This window comes from Neopelma chrysocephalum, unplaced genomic scaffold, assembly GCF_003984885.1.
Source record: "Neopelma chrysocephalum unplaced genomic scaffold, ASM398488v2 Primary Assembly neopelma1_44, whole genome shotgun sequence".
NCBI lineage: Eukaryota > Metazoa > Chordata > Aves > Passeriformes > Pipridae > Neopelma > Neopelma chrysocephalum.
The window spans coordinates 12,260,681-12,273,567 of record NW_020897703.1 but is presented as its reverse complement, the minus strand read 5'-3'; the positions used below and the strand labels follow the sequence as shown (position 1 = coordinate 12,273,567).

Below are 12,887 nucleotides of genomic sequence, written 5' to 3'. Positions count from 1 at the left end.
ATTGTTCAGAACCTTTCAGGGGGACTGCTGAGGTGAATGCAGAACCAGATGGGCTTGCACCATTTTAATATTAAATCATTCTTCAGTTTCTCTGTCTCAGTCCTGGTCTCCCATTTATGAAGCATTCATCAGAACTGAAGATGACTATTCTGAGGAAGTTTTCTCAGGTTTTTGGTTCGGTGATTACTTTAGGGTCTTTAATTTTTTTTACTTTTTTTTTCACCTTACTGAGGGTAGACTGACTCATTTCTAACTTTACTAGAATCTGTGCTTTATTATGCAGAGTAGCAAACTTTTTATATAGTTAATATTTATTTCCACATTAGAGCTCAAATTTAGTTCAATCTCCTCTTTCCTCTTTTCTTTACAAAATACAAAAAGGCCCAGGGATCCTGTGTGTTTGCATTTTTGAGATGCCAAAATGTCAGTACATTCTGAATCCCCTTTGCACTAGACCAGAGACTGAGGTGGAATTTCTCTGCCAGGTGTAAATAAGGGTTGATATTCCTTGCTCTGTGGATGCTCATTGAGGAGAAGAAGAGAAAGAAAGGTCAGATTTGATGGAAACTTGTTAGACCTCTTTACACTGAAGAGATTTTATAGTTTAGCTTCTGTGCTGAGGACTATTTTTCAGTTGCAAACTATTTTTGGTAGGAACCTCATACTATGTAGGAGCCTATGTACAATGCAAGGTACAGTTGGCAGTATTTTGCTAAAGCAACTCATGTAACTGAAGTGTTCTGTGCCAGCATGTCTAATTTTTGATATGCTGATACAAAAAAGTAAAAATAGTTTTCTGATTTATCTCCTTTTGCTTAAATATGTCTCTGCACTTACAAGCTTTTCAGCTTCACATGTTGCCCTAGTTCCAGTGCAGTCCAGACTTCTTTTTCTTCTGAACTTGCGGTCTGTATAGTACATGGCTGTTACAAAATTCCTCTCTGCAGAATTGCAGTTAATTTAGTGCCTTACTGTGAAAGAAATTAATTTGGTAAGCCTAGACCAAATGAAACCTCACATTTTTTGAGATTAAATTCAAGAGCTAAGGATTAAGTAGTATGGCAGAAGTTCACTCCTCCCACCCAAAGATGGAATTCTTTGGAGGTGTTGTTTGGTGCCATCTGTTCCACTGCAGCACAGTACTGTTGTTAGCTACTGGTAGAGCTTTCAGAAGAATGAAGTCTGTGTACTAGTGGAGTTAGTGTATGTTGTCCATCAGTGGCATAGGAGCATGTACGTAATCTAAACCAAAGTCTGCATTCTTATCTCTGAAGAAGTTGCATATGAAGCCCCAGTTTGGGCAGAAGACACAATGCAAATAACAACAGCTGGAGCAGCCTGGACATTGCTAGGTCGTGCAGAGCTGCAGGCGAAGGAAGAGATCTAGGACTCTGACAGACCAGTGCCTTAAATTACTTAATTTACTGAAGAATTAGTCCTTTGGGTATCCTTACTGTTTGCATGGAATTTGGGGTGCCAAGGTAGCAAGATCCTCAATTTTTGGTGGCCTCCAATGGGTGCACAGACTTGGTCAGTGAAGTGTTGTCAAATTTATTTGGTGGCCAATTTATTGCTAAATAGTGGAGGACCTGCAGTATTGGGTTACACTGACCACGACTACTACCCTCTCTTTATGTATCTGTCTATCTCTCTGTCTGTATGTGTACATACAGTATTTGGCTCCCAAGCAGGGCTTTAAGTTAGGCTGAGGAAACCAAAAGATATAGAAATCCTCACAGTTCTGAGGCAGGCTCTTACCAGCTGTGGTCAATGTCTCGTGTAGCAGTTTGTGACCATAGTTTTTGTCTTTGAGTTGAGATTTGGATTTGAGTTAGGTCATGTAAACCTGCGAGAGCCAAATATCATAATGGACTATGCAGTTCTTTGATTTGATTGGAAAAGGACCAAAGCTTTTGGCTGTTGTTCCCCGGACTGGGTTAGGGTTTGGGGAATAATGGCCTTGAAGAACACAGGAGAGAGAAGAGGTGCTGTTTGGTTATTTTTCTTTGCTTAATGGATATGACAGAAGCCACAAACACAGGGCTGATGCCATTGTTAGTTCATCCCTTTTGGTCTCATTTAGTGCAGAGATGAGCAATCTCAAGATTCAGGTTTAGGTTACTTTCATGTCTTGTGTTTAGAGTCTGAGCAGCTAAAGCTGTGAGAATGCAGTTTGCTGCCAGATCCTGCAATCTGAAGAGGAGGGAGGAGGCTCATGTACAAAGTGCTGTGTTACAGCAGCATTTTTCTTCATAGTGGGAACCTTCTTGCTGTAGGCCTTTTTTACCTCAAGCCATGGTGGATAAATAGGTATAATTTTGGAATCCGGAATTGTGACCTGCCTAATTGTGGAGACAAAATGAATGATAGGAGTTACTGGGTTGTGAGAGTCTCTAGAGATTAAGATTCCTTATTTGCCATGTTCTGTCCAAATGGCAAATACTTTTCTTGATATTTTGGTATTTCAACAGAAATACACTATGGATTCTGTGGTGATGGCAGGTGCTGACAGAAATTGTTATTCTACTGAGAATGCTTTGAATTTAAGAGTACAGATAGAAAGAAATGGTAAATTGATCACTTATGCTCTCCATGAATCCCATAAATTATATTTAAAAAATTCTTCATCCCAAAGCAGACTTGTGTGCTGACAGTATCATAGAGCAAAATTTCTGGCAGCTATTGTGATTATAATATGGGAAGGTGCCATATGTGTTTGCCATGTTACACAACATGAACTTGACTAACCAGCTTTAGCCAGAAGTGAGTACTACGATTTTCAGGAGGGGCAAAATTTTGCTTCATTTTGTACAGCCACGACACTAATTGTGTCTGTCAGATACTGACTGCTTCTTTGCTCATCTTGAGAAAACAGTAAAAATAGATGAAGCTGCATTAGAAGAATTCCAGTCAATGACTGAATCATAAACTGTTGTCTGAGGAAGTTAAAAAAATCTTGTTTTTCTTTACTTGCCCTTCTTTCTTCCTAAAAGCAGTATGTAAGGAGCTATACTTATGTGTGTGTGCTAGGAACTAGCTAAAACAGTCAAAGGTATTGAAAACACCACATTTGTTTGTCATTGGTATATTAATGCTTTTTAAATGCGACTCTTTGTTTCCAGGCCTTTTTGCAAATGTGCAATCTGCCAATCCGGGTGGTTTGCAGGGCAAATGCCGAATACATGTCCCCATCTGGTAAGTGTGGCCTTCATTTAGATTACTGTGTTATACCTCCATTTTGATACCATGGCAACTATGCCTTGTCTTGCTGATAACAGTCGGTCAGTGCTACCGTGTGGGTTGCCTTTCCCTCTCCTCCAGTGCCGTTTCTCCTCTGCAAACAATCAAAGCAGTGAAATGCAAAGTGACGTAGGCACAATGTGTAACCGTGCCTGTGATTGCAGTACCTGTATAAAGCTTTCAGAGTGTTCAGTGCCTGGTGGAAATCTTCTCTCAAATGTCCTGAAGTAGAAAGAAATATGTGACTAAAAGGGGCATTGTTCTGCATGCAGGGAATATTTCAGGGAATGCTGTTATATTTGCCTATTGCTGGAGTGAGACAACACTGGAAAAAGGTTCTCTTTTGTTACCCTGTCTGGGAGATGATTGCCAGGATGTTGATACAGGAGACCGAAGGGTGCATTGTCACTGTTACGGGTGACAGGTGATTTTAAATCTTCCTCAGATCCATGAGACTGTCTGGAAAAAAATCCAAACTGACCACCAAAAAATTAAGTATTAGAAGGGTACAGAGCCTGCCTTTTGCTGGAGGTGGCTAGTTGCCTAAAAATGTCCAGAGGCCAGCTTCAGAAGGTTGCCTAAAAATCAGAGGGAATTACAGAATGCAGGGCGCAGAAGTTTGTCAATCCTCACACTCTGTCCCAGATTTTTGTTGTGTGAGGAGGTACATATTTACTGATTCTCTGTCTCTGGCTGATGACTGCCATGTGGAAGCACCTGTCAGTATATGTCTGCCACCTCTGTGGGTTCTGATGCTGCTACTGATATTTTTGGTTAAAGCAGTGAAATGCGGCTATTTTAAATGTAGGTGGAATTAGATGTACTTTTTGCCCTTACTCCTGGAATCCTTACTATTTTTATTTCCTTGCCTTGTTTCCTTTCTTTATATTGGTTTAATGATAATTCAGAGAAGGTTTTTATTTGTTCCCTTCTCCCTCCCCCCTACCCTCTGTCTCGCAGCAGCAAAAATCTGCATCTCATCATTTTGGGGGGAAGGTTATTTGTCTCATAGTCATTGTAATGACAAACCCCATTCTGAGGGACTCAAAAGTATGATACTGAACGATTGTCTTGATACGTGAAGTACAGTCTGACTGAAACCACTGAAGTCTGCAGCACGGAGGTCTGTGTTTCCTTCTGCACATGGAGTGTGTGGATGCAGATGAAGCCTTTGTTGGTATGATGCACTTCATTTATTACCCTTAGGCTTATAGAGCCAGTCAGGAGTGAAGCTTGTGATAAAAACCATGACTGAATCTGATGTTAGTTGAGCTGGGCTGGACAGTAGGTTGTGTTTGAGTGAAAAGAGTGAATGTATTGCCAATAACGTATTTGTGGCCAAGCAGATACTGATCCTGCTCTTTGAGCTGTCTGTTGAGAGTGGAGTCTGCCCATGATGAGAGGCAGGAAGGTAAAAAGGGTGCTGTGCCCTCTGCACTGGGCAGGCTCATTTACTGCCTTTGGGTGGGAGGACATTTACAAAACAGCTAGCAGCCTGGTTAGGGTGGATTGGAGCAGGAGCTCTCAGCTTCACATGTTGAGAGCTGGGAAAAAGGGGCGTAGGGCAACATCTGTAATGCTTCATGGCTTGCTATGAGTGCAGGGCTTCCTCTTGTATCTTGCCTACCTTAGAGCTTTGGCTTAGTTCTGCATGTAAGAAAAGTTACCAAGCACAGAAGATGATAAACTGGACCCTCGGGGCTCAGTTTCATACTCTGAATACTAGCCTTAAGCTAGTATTAAGCTTTAACCCCATTTTGCTTCCATGATTTTGGAGAAGCTCCTTCTGTCTCTCTTCCCCACAAGACCGTGAAGCTGAGAGTCTCATAGCAAGAACCTCTTCCTGATCCCAGGACCATGGGGGCTTGCAAATGCCAGCTCACGATAGAGAGTGAAAGCAGGGGCAGCCAACAGGAACTGGATGGCCCAGTTGTTGGAAATCTGAAGGACTGGAGGAGGGGGAAGAGTCAAGACTTTGCCTTGCTGAGTGTGCATGTACACTTCCCTCTGCTTGCTTTCCTGGGCACAGTTCCACGTTTCCATCATCCTTTCAGCAGACCTTTCCCCACCAGTGGCTTAGAAGGGACAGTGGGAATACATTGTGTCATAAAACTTTTACTCAAGGGCTCTGTCTGCTTTCCTGAGATTTCCCAGCTGTACTTCAGAGGAACATTGAATTAAGTCTTTCCTGTGGAGCAAAATCCATTATTAAAATACGAGTCAATAGATCTCACTCAATAACTTTGAAATACACAATTGCAAGTATCACATGTGGTAGAGTTTCAGGAGGAGGAAGATCTGGAGGAAGGTGTTTGTTATTACAAACATTCTATGTATGTTAGCTTTACCTGTGCTCGTTTGAAAAAAAAACCCAATCCAGCCACTGATGTTCAGGTATACCTGCAGTAGTTAATTGCTTTGAAAATTGTTAATGGTGTTTTACAGGTTAAAATAGCTCTTACTACAATACATTTCTCCTTTTACAGGCAAAGTACCCTTTATCCACGTGGGAAATCAAGTAGTGTCTGAACTTGGACCCATAGTCCAGTTTGTAAAAGCAAAGGTAATAGTACATTTTTTTCACAAATTAGTGAATACCATGTTAATCTTGCTTAGCATTGTGCTGATTTAGTGTGCTCTTCTGGAATGTTACTGAATTTGTTAGAACAGTATAGGTTTTAAAAGAAAGGTATCATTGAATAGGAGTTTGTGAGGTGAAAATGTTTTTCTTTGTCATTTATGCAAATCCTGGAACTAAATTCTAAGCAGAATAGCTGCATACCAGTACCAGTTTCTGAGACTGCTTTTCTACATGCCTCATCTCTGGGTCTCAGAGATGGTCTAGATCCTGAAGTGTGAAATACTGTTCAAATTTGCCTTTGTTTCCCCACCCTCCCAACTGTCTCCTCTATTTTAAAAAATACTGTGTTTTCACTGAGCAGTTGATGAAGTTGTATTACAGATGTAAATTTGTGTTTACTTCTTATCACAGAGGTACACTAACCAGGAAGCTCTGTGCTCAGTGTGTTCATCTATGACTGATAATAGTCTAAATTTCTTGTAGATTAGCTTAGATCTTTTATAGATTAGATTAGTTACATTATGATGATTTGTTTTTAATTCTAAAGGATACTGTATGTAAAAATTTCATATGTAATTTGTTAACGAACTGTGTCAGAGTTATCTATGTCTATATAATCTATGTATCTATGTCTGTGTCTATGTAAGAGATCAGGGTCTGAGCCAAAGCTCATTGACTTTAAAGATCCTTGGGTCATATGTTGTTGAATATTCCAATATCCTTTCTTACATGTGTGTCTTTTCTCTTTTCCCCATTAGGGCCATTCTCTCAGTGATGGGTTGGATGAAGTCCAAAAAGCTGAGATGAAAGCCTACATGGAATTGGTCAATAATATGCTCTTGACAGCAGAGGTAAAACAAACCCTAGTAACTCCACACACTTACATAAGCAACTATAGTCAAGGAAGCTCTAGGATTTTTCTCTGTAGTGGACATACTGATGTTCTTAGATTAGGTCGTCAACTTTTGAGGTGAAAGGAGACAGGAATAAATTCTCTGTACACTGTGGATTGCCTGCTGAAGTGTTCCTGTAGACACAAGTCATGTGTACGATTCCCCTCACCTAACTGGGGTGTGTCACCACAGCTGTAGAAGTAACTGACTGGAAAATGCCAGTGGTTCCTGGGATCCTACTCCAACCCACATCTGGGCAGGCACCCCGCTATCACCTCCCATGGTGTGCATGCTCACATGTGTAGTGGGAGGTGCGGATTCTCTGCAGTTTGCATCCCTGGCGAGTTAAGGTGATGCAGTCCCAGCATGGGAGCAGTGTTGGAAACGCTGGCAGGATACAGGTGGCTGAGGAGCTGAGGGCCGGTGACCTGTGCGCTGAGTTGTGGGGAGTGGGAGCAGACCTTTGATCTCAGCTTAGTGCTGGTGCTGGTGAAGTAAGGACTAGCAACTGGGCCTTTGCCTTCCAGTTTTAATTTCTTTTATACATTCAGAGGTCTAACAGAAGAAATGAAATGGAAATTTAATCTAATATAGAAAAGAAAATTCTACTACTGAAGAATGATTGTCTCTGTATTCTCCTTTATTGGGAAGTTTTAGTAAGTGTTCTTTCTCTTCCTAGCTCTATCTCCAGTGGTGTGATGATGTTACAGTAGAGGAGGTGAGTGGTTCCGCAGCATTTATCTTAATTAAAATTTAATGAGAAAACACTTTTGCTCACAACTGCAAGTCCCTACTCATAAATGAAACATGGAGGTTTATACCATTAATGGTACAGTCTTTTCACTTTAATTTCGCTTGCATATACATTTTAGGGAAGTTGTGTCATTACTGAAAGTAGCTGACTGCAGAATAGATATGGGTTTTGTATATGTTTCTGAAATAATAGCTTTAAATAGTTATGCCGCATAGTACAGATTCTGTGCAAATAATTATGGCATAGACATGACTCCCTTTCTCTTTTACAGCTCCCTTTCTGCTAGAACTGTGTAAATATTAACTGTTTTGTCAAGACGTATCTGTATTTTCTAATATTGTAACACAGTACCTTTCTGTCTTTAAACAAAGATTACTCACCCAAGGTATGGCTCCCCTTACCCGTGGCCTCTTAACCACATTCTGTCCTATCAGAAGCAGTGGGAGGTGAAGCGAAAGATGAAAGCCATCGGATGGGCTGGAAAGACACTTGAACAGGTCAGTATGAAAGGGGAAGCTTATTTCTTTACCCTGCCTTCTTTTTGCTTTTTTTTTTAAAGGCTTTGGAAAGTAGCATGTTCCTGAAACAGATGTATTAAAATGTATATTCTGTACTTAAATATTATCTGGAGTCAGGTGTTTGCCTTCAGTAGCAATAAATTTTAAATTATGTGCAATCCAGTGGGATAGGAGGAAGGATGTTTTACCATGAGTGTACATCTTTATTGATGTTAGTTTAGGCCGTAGTCCTGAAAATGGGTTGTAAGTCCTATCTGCCACTTCCTGTATGATGTTAAGAGGCACGCTTTGCAGGATTGCAGCAAGTTTTGAGGTATGAGTTAGTACCTTTCATTAAGTTTAGTTATAAATGTTATGGGAAGCACTTAATCAGAATTGCTTTACATCAAATGTTAGATTAAGTAACACTTAGCTACCTGCCTACTGTGTCCTTTTGACTGACTTTAACAGCTTTTGATATTTCAACATGGTACATTCATTGTTCCCACTGTCAGTGCAAATAGAGGAAGGAGGTTATTTTTTGCAGTGGTGAGATTTCCTGACAATATGGATCTTTCTTTCCTGTGTGTTTTGATAGGTGCTTGAAGATGTAGATCAGTGCTGTCAGGCTCTCTCCCAGAGATTAGGAACACAACCATATTTCTTCAATAAGCAGTAAGTTACTCTTTATTGAAATACTGCATCCAGGAATGTGAGATATAGGTATATACCCATGTACATACATACATACATATGTATATATATATATATATATATAAAACTCCTGTTTTATTTGAATGCTGTGTGATTAGTTGCAAAAATAAAAATATGTGACTGGAATCTAAACTTGAAATTTCATAAATAAGTATTTAAAGGTTTTAAAAGGAAAGTTTCTGTAAGTTTGTTGGTTTTTTTTCCCCATTTATTATTTAGTTTTTACTCCTGCTTGTCTTCTCTACATGATTCTACCACAATTTATGTAGGCTACAAATGTACACCTTTATACAGTCAATTTCTTATTAAAAATGATACATTTAAAGCTTTACTTTTATTTCTTGGGTAACATTCTCTACTAGAGGAGTGAACGTATGTTGTGCTGTCCTGATCTGGACAGCTTGTCTTGCTCTTAACACCAGAGGCAGTTCTGAATGAGTTGAATTAGCATGAGCATGCCTGTGAGTTCTAAGAACTGGGGGAGAAGCTAGCTGGTCCACAAAGGACCAGATGCAAAGTGAAAACCAAGATTCACATTGCCAGGAGAGAAAAAAGAAGTGACCTGACCTCCATGGGATGTCCTCTGCTCTCATCAGTTTCTTTCAATTTTTTACATTTTTTTCTCTGCAATAATTCAGTATTTTTGAAATGTTATGGACTTAAATAACATCACATGAGCTCCCTCTTTTCTCATGTCCATGGATCAGTCTAGAAATGCACAGATCTGGATTTCACTTGACTACATTTGCACAGGGAGATGTCTTCAAATGACAGGATATGGTCTCGGATTCTTTTCTGTGTTTGTCTTTGCCCCTTGATCTTTTCCAAGTTGAGTCTAGGTAGGTAGTGTTAATTCAGAGGATACAGAAATATGCATTATAGAAGACAAGCTTAAATTGCATCTTCTCATATGATTATTAAACATAGTATCTCCTAAACTTTCCTTCTGTATTTCTAAAGTATTGTAACTTGGGGATTTTGTGTTTGTTGTTAACCAGGCTTTCTTGGTACAGTTTCAACCTTTAAGCTTTTTAGCTGTCTGAAATATTACCAAAAAAGTATGTGGTTTTAGTCCAATATTTTTCAGTCTGTGGCTTCTGGGAGTCTGTGGGAGGTAAATAAGAAAAGCAACCTGTTGCTGACAGATTTAAGTTTGTCATACAAGGATCCACATCTCCACTGGAGAGTGCTTAGTGATGCACAAATAAAAAGGCAAAAAAATTATCAGTTAGGAAAGCCTCATGCTGTTTGCCTTTAACACTTGTAAAGAGGGACTCTGAAGTTATTAATATGTTGGAAAAAAAATCTATTTGCTCATGGGCTATTTTTATACAAAGGTCCAAGATAAAAATTGAGAAATCTTGCACCTAAAATAAAGTAGGACTGAAAACATTCCCAAAATATTTGTTTTCTTCTGTGTAGTTCCCTTTCACAAGAGATGTTTCCAGTTGCTGCCACCATGGAACTCCTTTTCTTTATTGTTGAATAGTTCCCAACTGTTGAAAAGCACAAAAAAAAAAAGAAATAGGGGTCTTATGCTTCCACACACCCCCTCTTTTTTTTTATCTTGTGAGATAATAGTTGGGTTTTTTTAATATACATCTGCAGAAGAAAAAGCAAAAACCCCAAAAGATCTGATAAGCATTTGTCCTTGTTACTGAACTAAAAGGTGGAGCGTTGTTTGATACTGAATCGGTAACTCTGCCCAATCTAAGAAGTGTTATTTTCACACTTCCAAGCTCCCAAAAGCAAAGAAAATGCTGTACTGAGAACAGTTAGTGTTCTGATATACTGTATACACAGTTTCCATGCAGTTGGTAAGTTCAGTGTTGCCTAATTTTATCTGAGTCCTTAAGCTGTATACCTATCTAAAGGTTATTCAGAACAGCAGGGTTTTTCTTGATCAGGACTTGCCTTCCAAAATACTAGTTCTTTTTTTCTGTTTGATTCTACAGACCAACTGAATTAGATGCTCTGGTATTTGGACATCTGTTCACAATCCTTACTACTCAACTAATCACAGATGAACTCTCTGAAAAAGTGAAGAACTACAGTAATCTCACAGCCTTTTGTCGGCGAATAGAGCAGCAGTACTTTGAGGGTCATGAGAAAGACAGCTCCACAATTGCAGCCCGCTCTGCTAAGAGGTCCTTGCTGAGATAAGCGTGGTGGTTGGGGTGGATCATGTTGCAGTTTTGAGTTTTGTTCAATAAATTGATTTTGAGAATGGAAATGTGTGTTAAGCTTTTTGAAGCTGCCAAATCATTCTGGAGTAAGAAAAAATGTTAAATGCAGTCTTTGTGTTGTAGAATATACTGTGCACATTTCACCTGAAATGTCTGTATGAGCACTTGTGTTTTACTAGCCTGTATGCCACTGACTGTAAAGTGACCTTCGAAAAATATTGTATCTGTTTTAAAAAAAATAAAACACCTAAAGTTTCTCTCTTATCTTTATAAATGCCTTTCTTATGAAATTTAATGTCTGTGTAGTTAATGAGTGGGATCCTGGTGGGAGGACACCTGGAAGACAGCTGTATGGTAAACTAGTTAGAATTACTAGTTAGAATAAAAGGACTCATTAGAGATCTTAAAGTTTGTCTGCCTCAGCCAAAATTTATTCAGAGATTGGGTGAAAAAAAAAGTCTTGGAGTTCTGCAGCACACAAGTATGTGATCTTATTCAGTCAGTTCTTACTTTGTGTCAAAGTAACTTCTGGCTGTCATTCCTTCCTATTGTGTGTCTCGCTTCTGTTTTTATTTCTTGTTCACCTTTGGTTTTTTGATTATAATTTTTTTTCTTCCTATGATCTCCCACTTTTAGTCCTCTTGCTGTTTATTTAAGAAATTAATTTGCTAGGTAAGCGTCTGTCTCGCTCTTTCCACTTCCAGTATGTTAACATTGCTTCTGAGCTTTGACGTACTAGACGTGTTTCTTGTAGGAAAGGGACTTGCTATGAGCTTGGATGCCTTTGTCCTTCTGCCTCCATGTTATCCTATGGTACATGTAGGCACAATGATACAGAAGTAAACAAATATCATTGTACTTCAAAAACCCTGACAACATGGAACTTTTCAAGGGAGCATTCTTGTGTGTAGGCAAGGACTCAATCTCACCAGTGTTCCTTCAAGCACATTAAATGGTACCGCTCTGTTCTGCTTTGTCAGTTGTATTTGATGCTTTTCCAAAAGCTCCAACCACCCCAGGAATGTCCTGGTGGCAGAAAGAGTCCTTGTGCACCAAGGAAGTCATGGGCACAACTGGGAACCAGCTCAGACTGTTTGGCTAGTTGGAACCATTGTGTTTTCTTACAATGAAATATATTCTTTTGGCTGTATGCCTTAGTGTCAAAATACTTAATGGCTTGAACTAGTTATGCAATGGTCATGAGATTTTGGCTGTCATTTCCTTCTTTTTTAAGAACTGAGCAGAAAGCAGCTGCATACCTTGGACTGGCTGGGTCTCCCTTGACTCTGAGGTTCCCGAACCACTACTGCTTATTCATTCCTAGTGTGGGGGAGCACTCTTTCCAGCACAACTGGAAAATGGAGCTGAATTCTTACTGCTGTTTTTTGATACAAGAGTTTTAAGTCCTACTGGAGTCAAATCCACTAAGTATCAATGTGTAAGGGGGTCCTGGCCTTTCATCAAACCACTGTTGCCTGGAGAGGAAAATTGCCCTTGTCCTGATTTCAGTCTTAAAATTTCACATGTATATGTTGAATATCTTTTCAAACTAAAACCCATCAACTCTTGACTGCTTAGTGACCATTTCCACTGTCAAAGTGGTTTGTAGCTGAGAACGGAGATATTTCTTTCAAACCTGCTTTTCTGCATTAATTCAACTTCTGGGAAAACTGGAAAAGAATTTGTTGTGGTTTTTTTTTTGTTAGTTTGGAGAGAATATTATGATACATGCTACTTTGAGAGAAAAACACTCTAGTAGTATGTAAAGCTAGCAGTGCCATGGTGATGCAGAAATGCTGTGTGAAAACTGAAGTATCTTAATCCAGAGAATTAAACTCCTCGTTTACCTCTTGCTAATTGCAGAGCACTGTTCATGAGGGAAGATTTTAACCTAGGTTCTGTGGTTTTAGCAGTTCTGGTACCAGTAGACTGAACTACAGCAGTAATTCACTTAATGGATTTCTAAACCCACCTATTAACTTATAGGCAGTCTGAAAAAGTGCAAGTGGGCACGTATTCCTC

General features: G+C 39.5%; 1 protein-coding gene across 1 annotated transcript in view; it reads left to right on the top strand.

The window, feature by feature from the left end:
* Positions 1-11,135, top strand: part of MTX2 (metaxin 2) — a 33,590-nt gene extending 22,455 nt beyond the window's left edge. The window contains exons 4-10 of the mRNA XM_027678489.1: positions 3,123-3,195; positions 5,727-5,803; positions 6,580-6,672; positions 7,394-7,432; positions 7,840-7,965; positions 8,564-8,640; positions 10,635-11,135. Coding sequence (XP_027534290.1) covers positions 3,123-3,195; positions 5,727-5,803; positions 6,580-6,672; positions 7,394-7,432; positions 7,840-7,965; positions 8,564-8,640; positions 10,635-10,842 — 693 coding nt within the window. The 3' untranslated portion in view covers positions 10,843-11,135. The remainder of the gene's footprint in view (positions 1-3,122; positions 3,196-5,726; positions 5,804-6,579; positions 6,673-7,393; positions 7,433-7,839; positions 7,966-8,563; positions 8,641-10,634) is intronic.
* Positions 11,136-12,887: the final 1,752 nt, after the last annotated feature.